Source organism: Elgaria multicarinata, chromosome 1, assembly GCF_023053635.1.
Source record: "Elgaria multicarinata webbii isolate HBS135686 ecotype San Diego chromosome 1, rElgMul1.1.pri, whole genome shotgun sequence".
NCBI classification, from domain to species: domain Eukaryota; kingdom Metazoa; phylum Chordata; class Lepidosauria; order Squamata; family Anguidae; genus Elgaria; species Elgaria multicarinata.
The window spans coordinates 15,570,603-15,593,491 of NC_086171.1; the positions used below are offsets into that span (position 1 = coordinate 15,570,603).

Consider the following 22,889-nt stretch of genomic DNA (forward strand, 5'->3'; position numbering starts at 1 on the left):
CACACTATCGCCCCGCTCGTGCTCTCCGCTCCTCTGATGCCATGCTTCTCGCCTGCCCAAGGGCCTCTACTTCCCTTACTCGGCTTCGTCCTTTTTCTTCTGCTGCCCCTTACGCCTGGAACGCTCTTCCAGAACACTTGAGAACTACAAACTCAATCACAGCTTTTAAAACTCAGCTAAAAACTTTTCTTTTCCCTATAGCTTTTAAATATTGAGTTTGTTCTGACTCTATACTGTCAGCCTCACCCTACCCGGTGCCTGTTTACACTTCCCTGTGCCTGTTTGCATTCTCTTTCCCTCCTTATTGTTTACTACAACTTTATTAGATTGTAAGCCTATGCGGCAGGGTCTTGCTATTTACTGTGTAATCTGTACAGCACCATGTACATTGATGGTGCTATATAAATAAATAAATAAATAAATAAATAATAATGCCAAGAAGAGAAGCCAGTGTGAGGATACTATACCTTAACAGGATGCAAATTGGTAGTTGTAATGATCTTATGCAGAGGCCCAGCTAACCTCACAGGCAGTTTGGGTTCTTTGTCTAGTCCTTGTGGTTTCGTATAGTAGTCTAGCCTTTCCCGAGGAAAGAAGTTGTTGATAACAGTTACACAGTCATGTTGACCTAAAAAGAGAATGGCGTATCCTTATGGTGAGGGGAAACCCTGCCCCGACAAATGATTAACACGTGAAACTGATCAAGAACTAATCACATCTGGAGAGGAGGGACTTCGGTCCTACTGAGTAACAGGGCAGAAATACTTTCTCATTAAGCTCTCGAGATCATTTTTCAAGGCTCAAGGCAGCAAGACAACAAATGAATAAAACCAAGCCAACTCAGAGCTTAGGATCTGATGAAGAAAGCAACTTTTCAGATGCATTTCAGACCTACACTTTATAGGCTTGAGTTTATTCGTTCAGCTTTACAGTACAAGGAAAGGAAAGGAACCTCTCGTGCAAGCACTGAGTCATTACTGACTCATGGAGGGACGCCAGCTTTCGCTGACGTTTTCTTGGCAGGCCTTATATAGTGGGGTGGTTTGCCGTTGCCTTCCCCGGTCGTTATTACCTTTCCCCCAGCTAACTGGGTACTCATTTTACCGACCTCGGAAGGATGGAAGGCTGAGTCGACCCAAGCCAGCTGCCTGAAACCAGCTTCCGCTGGGATCGAACTCAGGCCGTGGGGAGAGTTTCAGCTGCAGAAACTGCTGCCTTACCGTCTGCGCCACACGAGGCTCAAACTTAATCTAAAAACAATATCCATATGGCACTGGTAACCAGGCAAGAATCTAATCCTGGATGATATTGTAATTTATCACATTTGAAAGTAGCTCATACAAACATTATATGACTGCAATTTGCTCACCTTTTAACTGATGGCAGAATGCTTAGCAGTTAGGTTTGATAAATAGGTTAGTCTTTTTTTAGAAACACTGATTGAAAGTTTCCTGTGAAGACATCACAAAGAAAATGACCACATCTTTGTCCAAGGACTGTTCAGACGGAAATTTGGTGGATGTAGTATGTGGGTGTTATTCCCCCCAAAATGGAAGGTGTTCCATGGAATCAGCTGTAGGTTATAGAATATTCCATGGGCCTCCCACTACCACAAACTCTTCAATCATTGGTCTACAGTGCCTGAAGTCTAAAAAGCATTTTTATAAGTGATACTAAAGGATGAGGCAAATTCTAATTGTCTTACAATCCTGTGTGCATGTGTTTGTGAACAATGTTTGGAAAAACTCCAAAGCTATTTTGAGAAAGCTCAACAAAAATTAACGGGTGGCATTGCTTCATGCTGGTCCTCCAAGCCCCTTTCCCAAGGAAACACAAAAACAGCCACTTTTCCCCTTGATGTTCTATCCTTAAATGGAAAAACTCTAAAAGAGCATCATTTATTTAGGTATAAAAATATTCATATGCAGCTTTTCAGCCCAGGAAGTCCACTCCATGCTGCTGGTTACCACCTTTCCCTGATTTTTTGTTGGGAAATAGGTGAAAAAAAACTGACAGGAGGGTTGGCTAGTATTGGGGATAAACCACATTTTAAGCCAAACCCCAATTGATAAATATCTAGATCCAGCTTAAAACAGGGTGGCTTTCTGTAATAGGGGAGCATGTGTGTCCAATTCCCCGATTCTAAATTCAGCCTCCTTGGGGCCTCATCTATTAACATTAGAGAAAGATCCAATCAATTGGCAAAACACAGTGAACGTTTTAAATCCAACACGTAGACCTCCTCTTGTATCAATTAAGAGGAAGGTAGTGAAAGTTTCTTACTTTAAAACAATTAAATACAATCAATATGTTAAAATCAACTCAAGCTACATAATCTCATCGCCTTAATGAAACATAGGAGGTCCTTTTCATTTACCCACAAAGGCAGCCATCTGAGCTGCTGTCCTCCCAACAGAGTTGATGACATCCGTCTCTGCTCCTGCCTCTAACATCATCCACGTAATTTCTTTGTTGCCTAAATATAGAAGAGACCATGTTTTAGAAGTCTGTACAAAAGCCTAAGTCAAGTAAGGGTGTTTTGGGGTCTATTTAGCTCAGTGTTGCCTGCTATACCATCTAGGAGTGGGCCTCCAGACTTTTGAACAGATATCTGTTCCAGTTTTACCTGGAGATGCCAGGACCAAACTGGGGACCCTTTTGCACGCATAACATCTCCATGCAAAGCAAATATCCTTCCCCCTACTCAGTCGCTGACAACTCATCAGAAATGTAAAAAAAAAATTAGGGTGTAATCTTATGCTGGCTGGGGAATGAGAAAAGAAAAGAAAGTTTCTGAGAAAAGAAAGTTTAAAACTTTCTTTTCTAATTAAACCTTCCTAGGGTTGCGCTCTTACTTTTTCTAGGTTCAACTCTGCCCTCTTTCATGCACAACCAATTCATGTTGGTTTCAAGTGCTCACAGTATTTCTTGTCTAGGACTATGCACAGCCAGTGTGTAGAACTCGACAATAAATACTTACTGCCAACATCTCTCTTGCTTTAAGAAGAGGACACTACTATGTCCTGCTACTTAGAACTAGGAATTCGGGTCACCAAATAAGTTACTAGTTAGTATTTCCTCAGCGAGATTAGTCTGTTCACCCGCAAAAGGAAATCAGCTTTTCCCTTTTGTCAGTGTTGCTCTTCTTGCACTTTCCCCATTATATGTTGGTGTCAATGAAAACCAATATAACAAACAGTACAGCGGTGGGTGAGGGTGGGGGGGAGAAAGGGCTCATTTATTTATTTTTTTATTATTTATTTATTACATTTTTATACCGCCCAATAGCTGAAGCTCTCTAGGCGGTTCACAAAAATTAAAACCATCATAGAATCATAGAACAGCAGAGTTGGAAGGGGCCTACAAGGTCATCAAGTCCAAACCCCCCCCCCCCCCCGGTCAATGCAGGAATCCACCCTAAAGCATCCCTCACAGATGGTTGTCCAGCGGCCTCTTGAATGCCTCTAGTGTGGGAGAGCCCGTGTGGGTAACTGATTCCATTGTCATACTTCTCTAACAGACAGGACCTAACAGTCAGTAAAGGGTTGTTTTAACAATTCTCTAATTTATGTTATATTTACATCTACCCTGCCCTGTACCCATTGTTTTCCTTACGTGAGTATGCTCTTGTGTAGGTTTAAAAACAACCATCAATAAATTGTATTGTTCTAACTCTGTATTTTAATCTTATATCAATTTCTTCTGCGTGGTTTTACCCTGGTTGTGCTTTTTATACTGTATTTTGTAATTGTACTTTTAACCTGTTGGTTGTTTTATTGTGGTTTTAATTTTTGTGAACCGCCCAGAGAGCTTCAGCTATTGGGCGGTATAAAAATGTAATAAATAAATAAATAAACCAACCAACCAGCCACTTCACTGTGTATACCATCACAAGCAAGGATAATGTGTATCTCTACTTGGCAGACTTATGCTCCTTGGGAAGCCACCACGAAGTGAAGTTTCCCCTACAATTGTAAACCTGTCAAAATAGGTACATGTATGGTCTTTTCACAGGACTATGGGCACCAGTTATTGTTTCTTTCCTAAACTAACTAGGCAAAACACCATGGATGAATTTGTTCTCAAAGAGAGACAGAAATGGCCATGAGCAAGTAACTCTCAAGACTTACCATCCAGTCCTGTGCTTCTTTACACACAAGTCTTACTGAGCTCAATGGGGCTCACTCCCAGTATGCATTGGATTGAAGCCTTAGTTCCCTATGTCTAGTAAGAACCACCTCTTCCACAAGTGTATGAATGAGTAAAATACTGGTGGTGAGACCCTTACCCATTGTAAGCACATGTTAAGATGTTTAACACAGAGTAAGCAAACTATCTGCCATTAATGCTGGATGAAGGCCTATGTTACTTAAGTCCTACCACATGCTAGTGTTTTAGAAACCTTGGTTCAGGCAAGCTACCTTACCTGTAGCTCAATAACATTGAACAAAAAAAAAAGCCGGGCACACTGCACAGGCAGCGAAAGACACAACAGGTTCCTTTCTTGGTACCAAAAGGAAGATGTAGTTAATAGGAAGAGAAAAACCGTATACCTACCCGAGAGCCCAGCAAACATCAGGGCAGTATATCCATGCTCGTGTTCGTTGCAGTTTACGTCAGCTCCATGTCGCAACAGGAGTTTGCATACGTCAACTTTCCCTTTGTATGCTGCGTGCATAAGAGGGGTCATGCCGTGCTAATGAGAGAAGAAACACATGCAAGACTTTTAAAATATCTCAGTTTGTTCTGCTCCAGTGGTACTTAAATACCAATGCACACAGTACCGATTTGCTACATGGGCTGACACAAAAAAAGGCAAATTATGGGGAGCTGCTAAAATGAAAAGGTAGCACTCTAAGCATTGTAATTTGATGTTCATTTGGTGACACTGCTGCATGAGAGCTTTCTTAACTATAGTCCCTCAATGCAATCCAGCTTCTAGCAAACAAACTTGTTTTTCCCTGTTTGCCAGGGAATACCTTTGTATGTATTTAGCATGAATGACACTGGGCAAGCTTTTAATGAGAAGGGAGCTAGAGCTATTATTATTATTATTATTATTATTTATTTATATAGCACCATCAATGTACATGGTGCTGTACAGAGTAGAACAGTAAATAGCAAGACCCTGCCGCATAGGCTTACAATCTAACAAGCTATGATTGCATGCTTTCAATGTAGCAGCTGCAATTCACTTTTCTAATACATACTTATGGTAATTCGTATACAGTACTAAGGACTAGCGCATTAAAAGAACGTTTCAGTTTATATTATTTTGTATTAAGAAATATGCCTGGGAGGACCATTCGTATATCAGCACATAATAAAGCTCCCTTACATATCTCAGATGAATTAACAATTTAAAGCTAAAGAATTCTCAAACAAGAATACCAAAGATTTCACTTTCTAGTAAACCCCCCACCCCCATATTGGTGTGTGCATGTTTTAAGGGAGGAGGATAAGGAACATATCATCAGTTTACAGTGAAGTAGTTAAGCTTTTAAATCTTATGTAACTATGTAAGAAAGATGAATTCAAACTCCTTGTCCATAAACAAGGAACTGGTTTGTGTTCTATGGAAGGAATCCTATGTACGTTTAGACAGAAATAAATCCATGTTGGCTGGGGCATGCTGGGAGTTGTAGGACTCATTTCTGTCTAAACATGCATAGGATTGCAACCTAAAAGGACAGGGGACTGGTATTAGAAACCATTGTGGGTTGCTTTAGCCAACAACAGCCTCAAGGACTACTGCCTTTATTTGTTACTACCAATAGACTCATTATCATCATGGATAGGCTTCATATCACAGAACTAAGATACATGATCCACGTTCGTGTGGTCTGCACACAGACACACGCACTATTCTGTTGCAGGTTCTCTCTCATCAGGGATGGGCTTTGTTTTCCCTACAAGAGCACATTCAAGCATAGCACATTTCATCCCATTTGCTAATTTTGGCAACCATTCACTTAAATGCGAGACGGCAAAGGCCTACCCCTGGGGACAACTCAAGGGAGGAGATAAAGCAGATGCCTACTCTGGTTTATCTCTATTAGCAGCATCCATTGAGAACCAAGCCTGCTCTGAACTGCACAGCCCAATCCTAGGTCTTGGTTCTTAATCCTGGTGAACTGGGATGAAATGTTAGGACCTGGTAGATATCAGTCCCTCTATTATACAGTGAGTAACTTGCAAGCAGACATGCTGGCTAGAAGTGCATGTCTGAAAGGTGTATGGGATGGTTTCATGTTGCACCTACCATGTGATGAAAAAGGCTTGAATGTGTATAACGTCACCCCCATTTTCATCTCAAGGCTCTGACCATGCAGTCTTAATGAGTTAACATCAAAACCCACACACTTGCTTTTTGTAACATCTTGCATAATGGAGATGCGGAGATCACAAAAGCTTGTGTATTTTGGTGGGGAAGTGACCTTGGCCAGTATGGATTTGAGATTTTTTCTTACAGCAAACACCATGGCTTTTGCTTTATATTGTTAAAACAGTAGTTCCAAATTCAGAAAAAGTGACAAACCACGGCACGATATAAATGGAAGCAGATGCTTCCCATTTCCTCCTTGTGGCCATGCCAGAAGGGGAGAGGAGCAGGCTTGTACATGTGACATTCAACTATGGCTTAGTGTCTAATATCAGAAATCAGTTTTATCACTATTTATGTGACTCTCATCTTTAGGATTCCAATGGAAACATTGGTGGACTCCCTCTGGAGGCTATAAGCAGGTAGTGCACGCGCATGTGTGCACAATTTTCTGCCCATAATGGCTATTTACCGTATTTCTTCAATTCTAAGACACACTTTTCCTCCCATATAAACATCGGAGCTAGGGGTGGCGACAGCCAACAGAAAGCTCTGGCGTGGGCTGGTCCATGAAGTCACGAAAAGTCGGAAGCGACTGAACGAATAAACAACAACAACAAAAATGGGCTGCAGCTTAGAATTGCGGGTGCGTTTATTATTTCTTAGAATCAAAGCTTTTTTTCTGTTGGTGGTACAGAAATTAGTGTGCGTCTTACAATCAATGGCATCTTAGAATCGAAGAAATACGGTACTTTTTTTTTTTAAAAAAAATGCTAAATTAATTGCTTTCACCCATCACATCTAGTTTGGTCCTAAAACTAGGGCCAGTGTGCTGTAATGATTAGTTCTGGACTGGGAAGACCTGGGTTTCAAGTCACCACTCAGCCATGGAAGTTCACTGGGTGACTCTGGGCCAGTCCCTGACTTTCAGCCTAACCTAACAGGATTGGTGTGAGGATAAAATGAAGAGGAGGAGGATCACGTATACCACCTTAAGCTCCTTGAAGGCAGGCAGGATACAAACTTAACAAATAAATAAAAATAAAACAAGCCTACTGTGCTAAAAAAAATGGTTAAAGGGTGCAAGGAGGAACACCCACAGAATCCCCTTTTATATTCAACATTACAGTGAGCCAACTCAGAGTCAAACTACAGATTACATTAAGCATGTAGTTGAAACTTCGCTCTCTCGCTTTCTTTTACTCTTACGTAAGCACAGCCAGCTCCAATTTGGATCAGGACCACTGTGCTTGGGGGGTGGGAGAGTTAACAAAAGAAAAAAGTCTCCATTGGAGTGAAATTAAGTTACACAAAAGAGTAAATAAAATTATCAGGCTCAGCTACACACTACGTGATTAGCATAATGTGTAGTTTGGCCCTTACACAACAGGCAAGTTTTATATTTTGGAAAGCTGTGCATTTAAGGGGGAGATGGATCTTCATTCCTTTTTGCAGTTTCTTTAGTTGTGGCCTGTGGAGAAAACCCGATGTTTTAAATAGCAATTCATGCACATACACACACACACACACACACACACACAAACACTGTATGATGCATCATGCATTTATTAAGCCAGCAGGGCTTTCCAAGACACAATTGCATTAGGATCTTGGCTTCTGTTCTTTGTCCTTTCCAGCAGTTCACTTTGTCCTGTGTTCTTTATGAAAATATTAAAGGGCATATATGTAAGAATCATTCAAGCTATGCACTTATTTTTCTTCATGCTGAAAATATAACGCTTTCAAGGCTTTCAAGTGGTGAGAGGAAATGCAGTCACGAGGCGTTGTATGCGCAGATGACCTACAAAGAAATCAGGTTGTCTAGAGAGGTGATGTTCTCCCTGCTTTGATACATGCCTTACAACTATGGCCTTAGCTAGACCTACCTGACAATCCAGGATGGAGGAGGGAAGATCTCGTATCGCGCCTCTGTTTACATGTGAGGCGTGACGACCTCAGGAAGAGAGGCGTTACGCCTGCCATTTTTTAATTTTTAAGGGAAGAGGAGCGTACGAACGCTCGTGCGCTAAAGGTAGGTGCTTTCTTAAAAAATAATTTCATTTCCCCACTCCCCCCACCCTACCCCCGATGGGCGCAGTGCTCATGAGGAGCTCTGCACCCCGTGTAATCGCGTGGAACCGGGTCAAACCACGGCAATGGGCCACACGTTCCACTTTCTCAGCCTGAGACCGTGGAAAAAGCAGGCCCAAAGTGAAGGGCTCTATCCCAGGGCAAGGGAAGGGTGATCCCTCCCTGATCCCGGGATCCCCTGTGCATCATGTGGATGCACAGGGATGATCCTGGGGTTCGCCTCATGATAAAGCCTGGTCTAGCTAAGGCCTATGTTGCCCCCACAACATTACAACCACTCCATCATGGTTGAGCAAGTGTGATGGAGGGCAACATTTCCCACTTACATCATGAACAAGCCAGTAGCTTTATTGAGTCTTTCCCCCCTAAACTAGAGCCATGGATCTTATAATGATCAGAGACTCGCTACTACAGACTCTGCCGAGTTACAGAGCTGAAGCATTTTTTCAGTTATTGCAGCAATGCTGTTGAATATGATTCTAAACACCTGAGAATCACACTGATGAAGTGGGTTTTATTTCATGGAATTCTATGACTGCAAACATGAGAAGTAGGTTCCCAGTTAAAGTTTAGATTTGAATAGCTCTCTCAACAAACATTATAGCAACTTCATTTTTTTTTAAAGAAACCCTATAGGGACAACAGCAACAATCTAGTATAAATGGGACATGTGTAACTCATTGACTTTCTGTTGGATAGTGGCCAATAGCTGCAAGATGTTAGTTTAAAGGCACAAAATGTGCTATGAGATATATTCTCATGAGGAAGTCTATCTATAAATATGTTGGAAACTTTCTCTCATAGTAACCCACTTGATAAACTCGCAGTTGATTAAAACAAAGAAAAAGTCAAATAGAAACAACCAGTTACAACTCATTTTAAAACAAACCATGTGCTTTTGAAATATCCCATTATGTAATATGCTGCTTTCATTCTTCAATCAGTCATAAGACCCTGGGAAAGTTGAGGTTTGAAATATGTAATTTTAGAAGATAATAAACAAATTAAGCAAAGAAAAGCTTACGGTAAAAATTAAGGCTGCAATCTTATACACACTTACTTGGAAGTGAGTCCCAGTAAACTCAATGGGGCTTACTTCTGAGTAGACATGCATAGGATTGCAGTGTAAAGGTTATCAATATTTCAGCTCCAACAAAACCTGCATATCATGTCCTTTTGCCAGGCATGACACATATTACATTATTTCATTTCTAACAGGAAAGAACGAAAAAATTAATAAGGGAAAGGGAAAACACCAATACTGAATGTCAGCTTAACTACTGACATTCTTAGATGTACTCAATACGAAGACAGAAATCCTATGGACCCAGGAGAACATCCCAGGGACCATAGGACTCTTCAGATTCTTCCCTCTAAGGCCATAGAGAGGGTAGGGAGAGGCCTGGATATGAGGAATTCTATGGTTTTTCTAGCCCCAGACGCTCATCTAGAGAAAAGAGGACAAAACACAGAGGAATGAAAAGTTAAAATTGCCTTTATCACCCCTCCCATAAGGCACTGGACATTCGAAGACTTAGGATTGCGCCCTAAGTTCAGTTCAGGTACTTTCTAATACCAGTATGTTAAAGTCCTCTTCACAATCCCTTGATGAATATTATTTTGCTCAAGGAAACTTGCCAGCCTTTGAATTTCATGCGTTTCTCAAACTTGACTCTGCCCAATACAGAAGCTTATTTTTTGTTAACTCTTTTTACCTCATCTAGACAATTCACACGGACATTTTTGCTCCCTAGCAGTCTTGCAGATTCTTCAGTGTTTCCTAAGGTGGAAAAAAAGAGTTCATGAAATCTAAGGAATGAAAGAACAAACAGTACAAAGCATAAAACACATTTTCTTTCAAGTTGGTATATACAATTCTCCTCCCTCCACCTATATGGTTTTCCTCCTACTTTGATTCTTACAACAGTCCTGTGAGGTAGGTTAGGCCAGCTTTCCCCAATGTGGTGCCGTTCAGATGTTCTGGACTACAATTCCCATCAGCCCCAGCCAGCATGGCTAAGGGTCCGCTTAGTAAGGCTGCATTTGGTGTACTCTGTCCAGTTCTGGGCACTCCCATTTTAAGATGGCCATTGACAAGTTGAAGCGTGTCTAGAGAAGAACAACTAAGATAATGTGGATTTGGAAAACACGCCTTATGAGGAATGGTTGAAAGAGCTGGGCATGTTTAGCTTGGAAAGAGCAGATTAAGGGGAAGAATGATAGCAGTCTTCAAATATCTGAAAGGCTGCATTGCAGAAGATGGAGCAGAATTGTACTCTGTTGCTCCCAAGGGCAGGACTAGAACTCACAGGTGGAAATTGCAGGGAAGCAGATTTTGGTTAAACATTAGGAGAAACATCCTACCAGTGAGAACTGTTCATCTGTGGAACAGACTGCCTCAGGACATGGTGAACCACCCAGAGAGCTTCGGCTATTGGGCGGTATAAATAAATAAATAAAGGCTGCTGCTTCTTCCCTGGAGGGATTTAAGCAGAGGCTGGGTGGCCATCTGTCAGGGATGCTGTAGCTGCACCCTGCATTGCAAAGCCTGCATTGAGCAGGGGTTGGACTAGATGATCTCTAAGGTTCCTTCCAACTCTATAATTCTATGATAGGAATAGTCCAAAATATTTGGAAGACACCACATTCGGGAAGGTTGGGTTAGTTGAGATGACTGGCCCAAGGTCATACAATGTACTTCATCTGGTGCCCACCTGTCCTACTTTAGCCCAGGGATGGAAAACATGTGGCCCCCAGGTGTTGTAGACTGCATTTCCCATTTTCACCCACAACTGGCTATTCTGGAAGGGCTGATGGGATTTGCAATCCACAAACATAGGCGCAATCAAGACAAGACGATGAAATTTATTCTGGGGTGCCAGGCAGAATAAACAAAATTGAGCTGAACACACTAACAGTCTGACATATTTCAAGGCAGCTTCCTATGTTCATATGAAGGACTACTGTGAGAAAGTCCGTTTTCCTGCAACCAGATCCCAATCTCTTAACCATAATAAAAAAGGAAAGGAAAAAAAGCTTGCACTGCTACATCTCTGTTGGCTCATAAAAGAGTGAATATAGGAAATACTAATACAAAAATTTGTGTGCCAATAAACCTAGTTAGAAATAAATGTTGAGGGCTCACATTTTATTTTAGAAATTGCATTGCTATATCTCTGACTTGTCAAGTGTGATTTTATTGTTGCTTATAACCTAGCTTTGTTGAATGTCAAAAAAAGGCTTTTTGTTGGTTAACCTCTATGTAACCAGGATCGTTAATTCAATCTCGTAAATAAGCCTACCCTGTGTTTATTTCATTTGCTTGCTTATTTTTTACTCGCCTTCCCTGACTGTAAAAAAAGGCTTATTGATAGTTATCCTCTATGATTCCAGAAACATTATTTCAGCCTTGTAAATAAACTTGTGAAAGTTACTAGCCTGCTTTTTAAACATACGAGGTGCTGGTAGAGGCAGAACTGTTTCTTTTAGTATAGCAGGAACTTTTTAATGAGTAAAATGCAACTTGTAAAAATAAATAATTTCAGGATTGGCTTCTATGCTAGAATAGGAGGAGGGGACTTTCTCTTCTCCGTGCCCAGCAGTGAGACATAAGGGGCTAACCAAGGAATAGAGTGGCTGTGTTCAGACAGCACAACAGTCAATGGTGGAGTAATGATCAAGAGGACAGTTGTACTTCCACACAACCTGGTAATAATCAACTGTGGTGTGAATTAGGATCAGCGTTGAGTTGACTATTAGTTCCCGTTGAGTTGACTCACTCATCCCCCCCACCCCAGTCTAGTATTCTATCAGCTATTGCTGCCAAAAATCTATCCAGCCAGCAAGACTAGAGTGGCAGCCACCACTTTGACTGCTCTTGCCCTGCACCTCTGTGTCTGATGAAAGAACCAATGGTGGCCAAGGATATAATCAACATGCCCTCGTCACAACATGATAACCAATGGTGGTTCACATAGCCAATGCTGCACAGTGTTGGTTACTTCAGCCAAATAACCAACCAAACTCCCTCTGCACAACATGATAATCCATGGTGGGTTAAATAACCAAATGTTGACTACTTAAACCACCATTGGTTATGATGTTGTCTGAACCAAGTCAGTGATTTATCCCTTCTCCCCCAGCCTATTTGATTGCACTTATGGTGACCAGACAACTGGCTAAATACAAGGCTGCATTAAGTAGGAGGACATTCCATATACTTCAGAAAGCTTTGATGCCAAAGAATCACAGTGCAAACCCATACATGTCTAATCATTTAAGCCCAACTGAGTACAATGGCACTTACTCTCAGGTAAGTGTGTATAGGATTGCAGCCTCACTCTCTTCTGCCAAGGAGGAAAAACACATCATGCAATCTAAGAGAAGGCAGCTCTTAAAAGCCCCATGCACAGTTCACAGTATCACTAAAAGATAACAAAGAGGCACCATATTCTATCTTGGACAAGGATCATTTTCCTTTAGGGACAATTCCCAAGGTAGGAAGACATTATCAAGGCACTTGATTTCTGCTGCAATAAGTCTTCAATTCCGACAGTGGCACTGATCAAACATTCTCCCTACCACACAGATAGTTGAAGCCATAGTATATGCCCTCCAAATGGACAGACTTGTGCAAGCTATTTTTAGAATGAGCTAAAACACTTCCACTTTCCTATCAGGAAATCTTTCTCCCCAACTTGAAGTACTCAAGAGTATAAGGCGATGGTTATTTTATGAAATATTTGTAACTAGTGAAATTTAGTGTTCAAGTGCTCAGATGCTGGACTGAATCTGTTTTTGAAAACCAGTGCACGGATACAAGCTGGGGTCGGTATGTGAAATGTAGTCTGTTTCTGTAAACATGCAAGCTGACTTTCAGTGGGACGTTTCAATATTTAAGCAGAATATCACATTACTGAGAGAGGGTCATGAAAGGATGCCAGATGCTGACTATTAGAGATGCCAAAAAAAAAAAAAAAGGCATTCAAAGACCCCTGACTTTTGCAAAATCACATGACAGAATTTGAATTTAAAAGTTGTCAGCTACAAATTCTCACACAACTCAACGCAGTCACAGTACATCAATTCCCAGTGACTTTTGAGTGGTCTGCGTTGAGCAAATTTAAGAGTTTATTAAATGAAGAATTGGTGGCACAGCACTAAACCTAAAATCCATTCACGTCAAGTGGGAATATGCGCTGAAAAAAATGACAACAACAAAAAACCACAGTTGACATGCAAAAGAATAATCATGCCGATAACTATGTGGGATGCTCTACATCAGGGGTCCATGCCCTCTTCCCGTAGCCTCTCCCCCTTTCCTCCAACTACCAATCCTTTGGTGGTTTCCCAGCTTTTGTGTATTCCCTTCCCCACCCCACCCCACCCCACCCCACCCACATTCTAAAAGGTTGAAATGCTTTTCCTAACTTACTGGCAGTAAAAGTGTTAAGGTAAGATATGTTGGTATTATTATTATTTTGCCTTCAGCCACCACTGGAATTAAGGTTCTTGTGGAGTTTCTGAAATTGAATTTGGCCTTCAGGGTGAGAGGTTCAACACAGTTCTTTTACACTGTGTTATAGAGGAATAGCACTACTCCATTCAGCATTAAGTCCTAATCAGAAGTACTACACATACATTTTATCTTTGTAAGTAACTGCTTGTATGGGTGGTCTATTTGCATGAGCAAATAACGTCTGCATTTGGAGACAACTGTAAGTCAGAATTCCGGAGAATCCTGGCTCACCGTGAACATGCTGCATGTTAGTAGATGCAGCCTGTTCACTCCTGCTTTGCTCATGCCACCACTGGGAGTGGCTAAACTTACCAGGAATCAGGGGCCTCTCTACAAACCAGAATAGTAAACAAGGATTTGTTCTTGGTTTGAAATTTCTAGCTTGTTTGGGAGCATCAAACTAGGAGCCCCTGTTTGGATGACATACTAAGCTTTTGATTTCTGAAGAGTTGAGTTACTCCTGCTGGTGTGAGGAGCCAGGTGGGAGCAAATGGACAGAGTTCATGGTAAGCCAAGATTCTCCAGACTTGATGACGGAACTCGTAAGAGATGGATCAGTGATTACTTCCATGAATAAAAAGCAGATCATACTTTACATAGCTCAATAAAGTAAACCACTTGCATGAGTAGTCAGTTGTGCTGCTACAGCTCCAACTGCACTATGTCGTGTAATAGTTAGAGCACTGGATATAGTGTAGTAAGACCTGGGTTCAATTCAGCCTTAAAATTAACACTCACCATCTTTCAAGCAAAAATACCTCACAGGGCTCTTTAAAAGAAGGTAGGGATATAAAATAATATTTTTACACTGCAGAATAGGTACAGTGGAGTTCATAGGACACAGCTACCTGTTCAAGATTCTCAGAATAGGTGAAGAAAAATGCCTCAAGGACTCCTGCACAATGGGAGAGTTCGCATGACACAACAACCCAACCTGACAAACAAGCTACGCAGAACAACCCTCAAGGTAATTTACAAGACAAGACTGCATATAGGCAACGTTGACAGGCAGTGACTGTTGACAGGTTGGAAAAAAGTGTTATGATCACCCACTTACAAGGTGATCTCCAAGGTTTTAAGTGTTCAGCTGACACTTGGGGGTTCCCTGCTTCTATTCCAACTTTGCCCAAGTCTCAAAAAGTCCTTTTAACTTTTTGAGACTTGGGCAAAAAGTCCCCCTCACCCCGTTTGTGATTCCCATTTACAGGCCAGATCTACACCAAGCAGGATACAGCAGTATGAAAGCAGTATATGGTATGTGTCAATGGGCCCCAACAGTTGTCAGTGCACTTCAATACCGCTATAAAGCAGTAGCGTGGCTCCTGCCTCTTATACACTGCTTTCATACCACTTTCATAATGCTACATCCTGCTTAGTGTAGATCTGGCCACAGTATCCAGAAAGTGTGGAATAGAAGCAAGGCACCACAAAGTGTCACATCAACACTTAAAACCTTAGGCTTGATCCCTTTCCCTGACCTGTCACTGTCAACTGCTGTCAAACCAGCCAACATGTAGTCTCCTCTTGTCAATTGCCTTGTATGTTTCATACTGTAGTTCTTTCCCTTTGACAGCTGAAACGTACAAGGAAATAGACAAGGCAAGGATTGTCAGCTACAAGTGTGTACTTGTGCAACTGTGAAAAGCTGACAATTTTAAATAATGATGATGATGATGATGATGACAACACAAAGACATTTGCATAAATGTCGGGACACAAAGTAAATAAAAAAGAATGGACTGGAAAATGAGTGTCAGCCCCTCCAAAGTGCCTTTTGGGCATCAATGGATGGGATGTCAATGTCGTAAGGGTGAGACTGCTCAGGAAGAGCAACAGAGGTTTTTCCTACTCTTGAAGAGAGAATTGCTGCCCATTCATCACAACCCACAATGGGGTGGCTCTGCCAGATTCTGATGACATGCCAACTCATTGTGGTTAAACAACTCCAAGAACAAGCCATGGGTTGTCAGGGTGGTTTATTGGTGAAAAACAAGCTACCCCGTGAGAAGCAGTCCAATAACCCATCATGGCTTTACAAAAGAATAAAAAGCAAACAAACAAAACCAAGCAAAATGTACCCCCCCTCACACACACACATATATCAAGAGATTGGCACAAAGATAGCTCGTGGCTGGGTAGAAACCAAAGCAAACAGATATGTTTTCAATGAACACCTAAAACACACCAGCGTTGAGGCCTGACATACCTCAGAGGGGAGAGATAATATAATTCCACATTAAGGATGCAATCCTATCCATATTTAGACAGAAAACAGCCTACAATTCCCAGCTGGGCAGGCATTACTACTGAGAAGGCCTATTTCCATGTTGTTGCCTACTGGAAATCTGTAGGTCATAACACGGACCACAGGGTCTCCCCTAAAGACCGTAGTGGATTGTGAGGTTGGTATAGAGGGAGATTTTCTTTGACTTGCAGTTAGTGCAAGCAGCAGTCATTGAACTATGTTGGTGGTGAAAATAGACTTGGCCCTTCAAGTCATATGTTGTTACTATACAAGGGTCTGGAAGAAGGGAAGAGTTCTGAGCATGAGGGCTTTATTGCTACCAGCCTATCCATTAGTTAACAGAGAGAAAGGGAAGTCCCAAGTGCAAAATGTCTTTTATGTATTTATTACCTGTCTATGCAGCCCAATAGCAGAAGTCATATCTTACACTGATATACTCAAAGGAAGGAAAATTCCTTTCCACCTGCTGCTGCTCCAGCAGAAGTGCTGCCTAGGACCAGCTACTGATGAGGCCTGCCACCCCTTTGTGCAATATGACAGGGAGCAAGTTCTCACATAGCACTCTGGTCCATGTGAAAAGCAATTGCTGAGAGCCAGAATGTGCAGTGCTTAGAATAATCAACTGGGATCAGGAAGAAGGTACAAATATCCACTCAGCTATTTAGCTTACTGGATGATCGTGGGCTAGTCACCGTGCCTACCTCACATGGATGGTTGCAAGGATAAAACAGAGGGAAGTGGGGAGAGAGCCAGGATAGGATAAAAATTAAGGTAAACAGAAACCCTTCCAGTGGCTCTTTACTGTTTGCTTCGGGGTGGCATACAAATATGTGAGGAACTCATATAATAAAAGCAGCAGTCATGGACAGCCCTCCAGTGTGACTGAGCGGCCCCCAGCCATTTCCGAAGTTCAGTCCATGAGTCCAGGAAGGCCTGCACGAAGCACCCTCTCCCAAAAAGAAACACACCCCACTGACAATAATGCTCTGATTTTATCTCACACATTAAAAATGCAACCCTATTCATCTTTAAGACAGAAAATGGGCCTACAATTCCTAGCATGCCCCAGCCAGGAGCATGCTGGGAATTGCAGGCCCTTTTCCTGTCTAAACATGGAAAGGATTGTGCTCTAAAAGGCTCCTACCCTTAAGATCTAGCAAGGTGAGGGCGGGTAGGTATGCTTCTTAAGGCTTAGTTAAATCCTAGAATCTGCCTCCTCTAAAAGAGCAATCCAGATGTTGAACCCTATTCTCCAAATTAGGTTCAGCACCTTGGATGGCTCCTTTGGAGTTCTGGCTGAAACTCAGAAAGGATTTACAGCCCCAACGATATCGGAGCCACCAGCCTCCACTGAAGCACACCCTGCCCTTACCGTGGGCCCGAAGGGCGCGCAGGCTGCCCGCTTTATGGCTCACAGCAACATGCCGCTCCCATCAAGATGCCTCCAGCTATTTCCACTGCCATCTATAAATAATAATAATAATAACGATGATGATGATGATGATGATGACGGTGATGCACCATGGGCTTGGCCTAGAGGAAGCCTCCTTCCCGTCCCCCCGCACCCAGCTGGCCGCAGGGGAGGCGAGGAGGGAGGGAGAGAGGGCCGCCCGTGGCGCGCGCGTCTTACCTTTCCCAATCACCTCCAGCAGCTCTTGCTCCTCCTCGCTCAAGTCGCCTTTCTTTGGCGGCGCCATGGCTGCCTCCGTCCCTAACACGGAGCCCTTCCTGGCGCTCAAGGGGGAAGAGAAGAGAAAAGAGGCGGCGGAGCCAGCAGAAGGGCCGCGCAGCTCCCCTCCGCGCGCTCCACCCGGCAGCGCTGGCAGAGGCTTCTCTCCAGCCTCGCCTCGTTGTGACTTCCTCTCGCAGCCTGGCGTAGGGCGGTTCCAACCACCCGCTCCAGAGAAAGGTTGATCCGAGAGGGGAGGAGGGAAAACGTGGCTTTCGCCCCTCGTCCTGCGCGGGTGGTCCGAACGCTTGTCCTCGCCTCGTGGCTAAAAGCAAACCTGGCTAAATAATGAGGGTGCCCAAATGTACGCGGCCACTTCGCCTCTTGGCTTGCAGTACTCCCCCCCCCAAAGCTCGGATACAATGGTACGGCCGGGTAGCGGAGGAGGCGGGGCCCCGGGCCTGCTCGGTGTATGTGCCCCAATGTGCTTGTCCTTCACTTCTCCATTGTCTGTGGGCGCTGCAGCTGCCGTCTCTTTTCTGCTTCTCTTTAGATAAGAGCCACTTTCACCAGCGAGGTAAAACAAACAACCAGCCGATGCTAGGCTCGCTGGCTGGCCGGCCGGCCTTGGGTCCAAGGGAGGAGGAACGGCTTGCCGGAGAGGAGCTGCAAATGCACAAAAGAGGCAGGAGCAGCTTGCATGCCCCAGCCCTGTCATGAAAGGGCACGAAGAGGGAGAGGTTCCGCGCTCTTCCTCCACGCTGGGTCTGCCATCCTGAGCTAGTCCTTTATTCAGCAGGGCTCGGCGGGCGCCGGTTTTCACCCGGAGAGCGTCCTGGGTGCGAAAGGGCAGCTCCTCTTTGCATAACTTTGAGTTGCTCGGGAGTGTGTGTGTGTGTGTGTGTGTGTGTCTTGAGCAAGGTGACACGGGACGAGCAGATCATGGTAGCGAGAGCTTTGATAAATCAGGATTAAAGCAGCGGGGCTTTAAGAGCAAAAAGAAAATAAAAGAAAATATTGGCTTGGGAGGTAGGAACGGAAGACTGTTTCGGACGGCTTGTTAGAGTTCTATGCCAAGAAACGTGTCGCGCAGAGGAGCCCGCGAGGGATTCACACGTTCCATCGCCTCCTCTTCTGCCCTTCGCTGGATCAAGCAGGTTGCAAAGGACGGTTTTGCTTTTGATCACTGTGCAGCACGCAGACTCCTTGCGGGGGAAGAGAGGACGGGGTGCTCAGGCTTGCTCCTTGCTTGCTGTGGTGAGGTTGCGACCGAGGGGTTGCTCAACAAATCCGTGCGTGGAAGGCGAGGGGCGGCTGTTGTGCACGCAGGTTTATTACAGAGGCGCAACTAGAGTTCAGGAGACCTTCAGTAGTGTTAGGGCGCAATCCTATGCATGTTTAGACGGAGAGCGGGGGAGTGGTCCTACAGTTCCCAGCATTCCTCCGCCAGCAGTGCTTTCCCCCTTCTAAACGTGCATAGGATTGCGCCCTAAATGCAATAAGGCTGCTTTGCTTCAGGTGCGGTTTCGTATCCCGGTTTAAGGATGTCTGAATCTGCCGTCCCATATCCAGCAATTTAGAAGTAAGTGCTGCTGAACTCAGTGGGGCTTACGTCTGCTCAGAGTGGACATGTATAGGGTTGTAGTTTTCCCTTAACACCCCCCCCCCAATACCAAATCTGGAAAGTAATTATTCATTTTCGGATGTTTAAAAGAAATGTTTGCTTTAAAAGTTGACGTGAGATTTGTAATTTAGTCAGCCTAGTGGTCACAAGTGTCTTATAAGTCTGTTGGAAGGGGGGCAAAAATCCTTGACGTTAATCAGCCAGGAAGCCTTTTTTAAGAAAAAGAAAGAAAGAAAAAAGTAAACAGTTGCCTGTTTGCTTCTTAAATGATTCCCCTTTTAAATTTGGAAATCAGATATTTAAGGGAATTCAAGTTTGCCCTCTTTCCTAATATTAATGATAACTGGCTGGGTGATGGTGGTGACCAGTTGCTTGACAGTGGCAAAGATAATTTTTAAAACTGTTGTCATGCACTGGGTTGCAATAATTGAAGATACTGCCACAATTTACAGATCTCTGTAAATTTCAGTGAAATTGGTTTTATTTTGTTTATTTTTTGGATTGAGTGGTTTGTGGGCTGCAACCTGAATGAATTATGACTGACCTATGAAATAAATTGAGAGCTTCTTGCTGCTCTTATTCATGCTGGGATTAATGGAATTTCCATTTGGCGGTTGTGAGATGTAAAACACTATGCTTTCTGAATACTATTTTCAGACTATTTTCTGTAGCTAAGCTACCTAGAGTGATTTAAATTAGGTTTATCTCTTGAGCTGTAGAAACGCTTACATTAAATACATCACAGTCCTAAATGTGTTTACTTGGAGGTAAGTCCCACTATTATGTTCCATGGGACTTAATTCCTGCTAAGTCCCATGGACCTGCTTGCGGTTTCAGATGTATGTTTCCATTTAGATACTCTTGCGTACTCCTTCAGGGATCAGAATGATATTAACAGTAGCTTTTCGCTCTTTCATTGCTCATGAGTGGAATAGGATATTAAGTAATATTTCTAAGTACAGAGCCTATAAGTATGGTCAGCCTGATGGTGGACCATATCATAGTCATAGTGATGCATTTATTTGTATATCGCTTTAACTAGTTTGTGTATAAAGTGTGTTAAGTTCTGTAGAGATATAAATCAATTCCTCCTAGGAAAAGTACAAGAGCCATACAGGGCCTGATTTTTTAAAAAAAATGGAGAAAAGAATTAATTGAGTAAAGTTACAGTGGCATGACATTTTAATAATATAATACCAAAGCCAATAGAAAATTTTGTATTAAATAGTTTTAAATTCCATATGGCTATGAGTTAGCATTGTTTGTACCTGAATGACAGCTCTGAATTATTCAGATTCCTGGGACAAAAATCCTTTTTTGTCACTTCTTGTTTTCTGTGGGTTCGTCCAAACCAGGGGTGGGGGAAAAGAATTTACAAACATTTTCCTGGAAAAAGAGCAGTATTACAGCACATTCCTATGCATGCTTAGCTAGAAAAAAGTCCTACAACTCCCAGCTTTCTCCATCTGGCTTGTTGAGGAAGGCTGGGAGGTTTTGGACTTCTTTCTATCTAACCATGCATAGTATTGTGCCCTTAAATGTTTAATTTTGGGTGCATGATAAAAATCTAACTAGGCAGCTGTAGACTTCAGTATGACAGAAAAATACATCGCCGTGTGTATTTATTGATGATTAGAACCTTTGTTGTTATTGTTTGACTGTTAGAGATATTTTTCTTCTTTCACTTGCAAGTTGTCAAAAGCTGGTTCTATTTTTCCTGTGGCACAGTCTGATAGTACTTGGAATTAGATGTGCTCCTTTAGCTACACCCAAAGTTGTGCAAGTGAACAGCCCCTTGCTCTCCCCATGTGTCCTCCAAATCTGTTCCAGCGAGTTCCCCAATCCTCCAAGAGCAGATTGGGAGACACATAGGGGTATGTGTGGGGGGAATCCCTTTTATAGTGGTGTCTGTTTCTTTGGATACAGCTCCCAGTATGAAAGGCTTTATGAAGAACAACCCAATAATTGATGATAAAATTCAGTGCCATCAATGGTCATCTCTTCTTGATTGTCTCCAACATCTTACATGGTTTAAGATGGCAAAATCTTTAGGCTGCCAAAATACAGGTCTTACACTTATAATGCGTTTGTGTCATTTTTTAGCTCTTTTCAGTGCTTTAACATTCTTATCTCCTTTGTTGATGAGAAAGCAATTACAGCCGTATTGACTTCAACTTGGGTGTGTAGGGTTGTGAGGATTGTTAATCTATGGATTAGACCAGACTGTCCCCAACCTGGTACCTTCCAGGTTTGTTGGATGACAACTCCCATTATCCTTTGTAATGATGGGGCATGCTGGCTGGGGATGATAGGTGTTATAGTCCAACACATTTGCAGGGCACCAGATTGGGGAAGGCTGAATTGGAACTGCATGTTTGATTCGGAACAAATGGAGAGACTCAAGTTGTCAACAAGCTTTTCCCTAGTAGAACCCTCAGAATGTTCTCTGTCATCTGACCCCCATGTATTATATTAAACTAAACCGAACATACTCCCCAGTGCAGATAAATTCAACTTGTGCTTTCATTTCAGCTTTTTCCCGTTGTGTAGCTATTGGGCATACATAAAGTTCTCTGGTTCGACTACATTCCTCTTCTTCTGAGCTTCCTTATGAAAAGACGTAAACGAGCAAGTGCCATTGCACATTGCTGGATAAAATTGTACAAAGCATTGTAGGTGTTATGGTAAGCAGTTTTTCATTTGGCGCATATAGATATTCTCAGCAGGGTTATACATACATTTGGCTGGATCTAAAGATGACAAAGTCCCTTTGGAATCAAGAAGGCATGTTAGTTGGGATTTCAATGGGTCTGCTCCTATTATCTGGATTGAACTCATTGTTGGTGTGTCTGTTTCATTTATTCTTCTGTGAGAATACCTGTAAAGAGAAATGTAAAAACAGTATATATCTGTGGTTGCTTTTCAAAAGTGCCTAAACCTATTTTAGCATTTGTAGATGGGCTTGAAAGAATAGGTATCGTAGAAGTAGAGATTCCTGCCCAGCCTAAAGCCAAGGAAATTTGGCATTAGGTCACTGAAGAAATAGACTATTTATTAAAACATTTATATCCCGCCCTATATCACAAGGATCTGAGGGCGGCGTACAGATAAAATCATACATATAAAATAGAATAAATATATAATTCTAAAACAAATTAAACCATTATGTTAAAACCAATATGAAATTTTAAAACAGTACTAGTCAGAACTAAATTACTCCCCCAAAAGCAACGCTCTTCTGCACCAAAGGACTATTAGCCCTCCGAATTTCAAGATCAGAACTTACTATTCGTTATATTGAATAATTCCATTATAACAGTTGGAGATATTGGGTTGGATACAGACTTTGATGCATGTAACTGGGCTGATGGAAGTGGGTTTACACAGCCCTTTCTTTCCATAGCAGCCCTTCCAGTCCCC

At 42.6% G+C, this 22,889-nt stretch overlaps 2 protein-coding genes across 2 annotated transcripts in view; one reads left to right on the forward strand and one right to left on the reverse strand.

Moving 5' to 3' along the window:
• ANKMY2 (ankyrin repeat and MYND domain containing 2) overlaps window positions 1-17,926 on the reverse strand; it is a 30,240-nt gene extending 12,314 nt beyond the window's left edge. The window contains exons 1-5 of the mRNA XM_063123629.1: window positions 17,807-17,926; window positions 10,129-10,193; window positions 4,558-4,696; window positions 2,378-2,476; window positions 468-628 (exon numbers count right to left, since the gene is read on the reverse strand). Coding sequence (XP_062979699.1) covers window positions 468-628; window positions 2,378-2,476; window positions 4,558-4,696; window positions 10,129-10,193; window positions 17,807-17,873 — 531 coding nt within the window. The 5' untranslated portion in view covers window positions 17,874-17,926. The remainder of the gene's footprint in view (window positions 1-467; window positions 629-2,377; window positions 2,477-4,557; window positions 4,697-10,128; window positions 10,194-17,806) is intronic.
• Window positions 17,927-18,308: 382 nt separating this feature from the next.
• Window positions 18,309-22,889, forward strand: part of BZW2 (basic leucine zipper and W2 domains 2) — a 51,197-nt gene continuing 46,616 nt past the window's right edge. The window contains exon 1 of the mRNA XM_063123632.1: window positions 18,309-18,422. The gene's annotated coding sequence lies outside the window, so the exon portion shown is untranslated. The remainder of the gene's footprint in view (window positions 18,423-22,889) is intronic.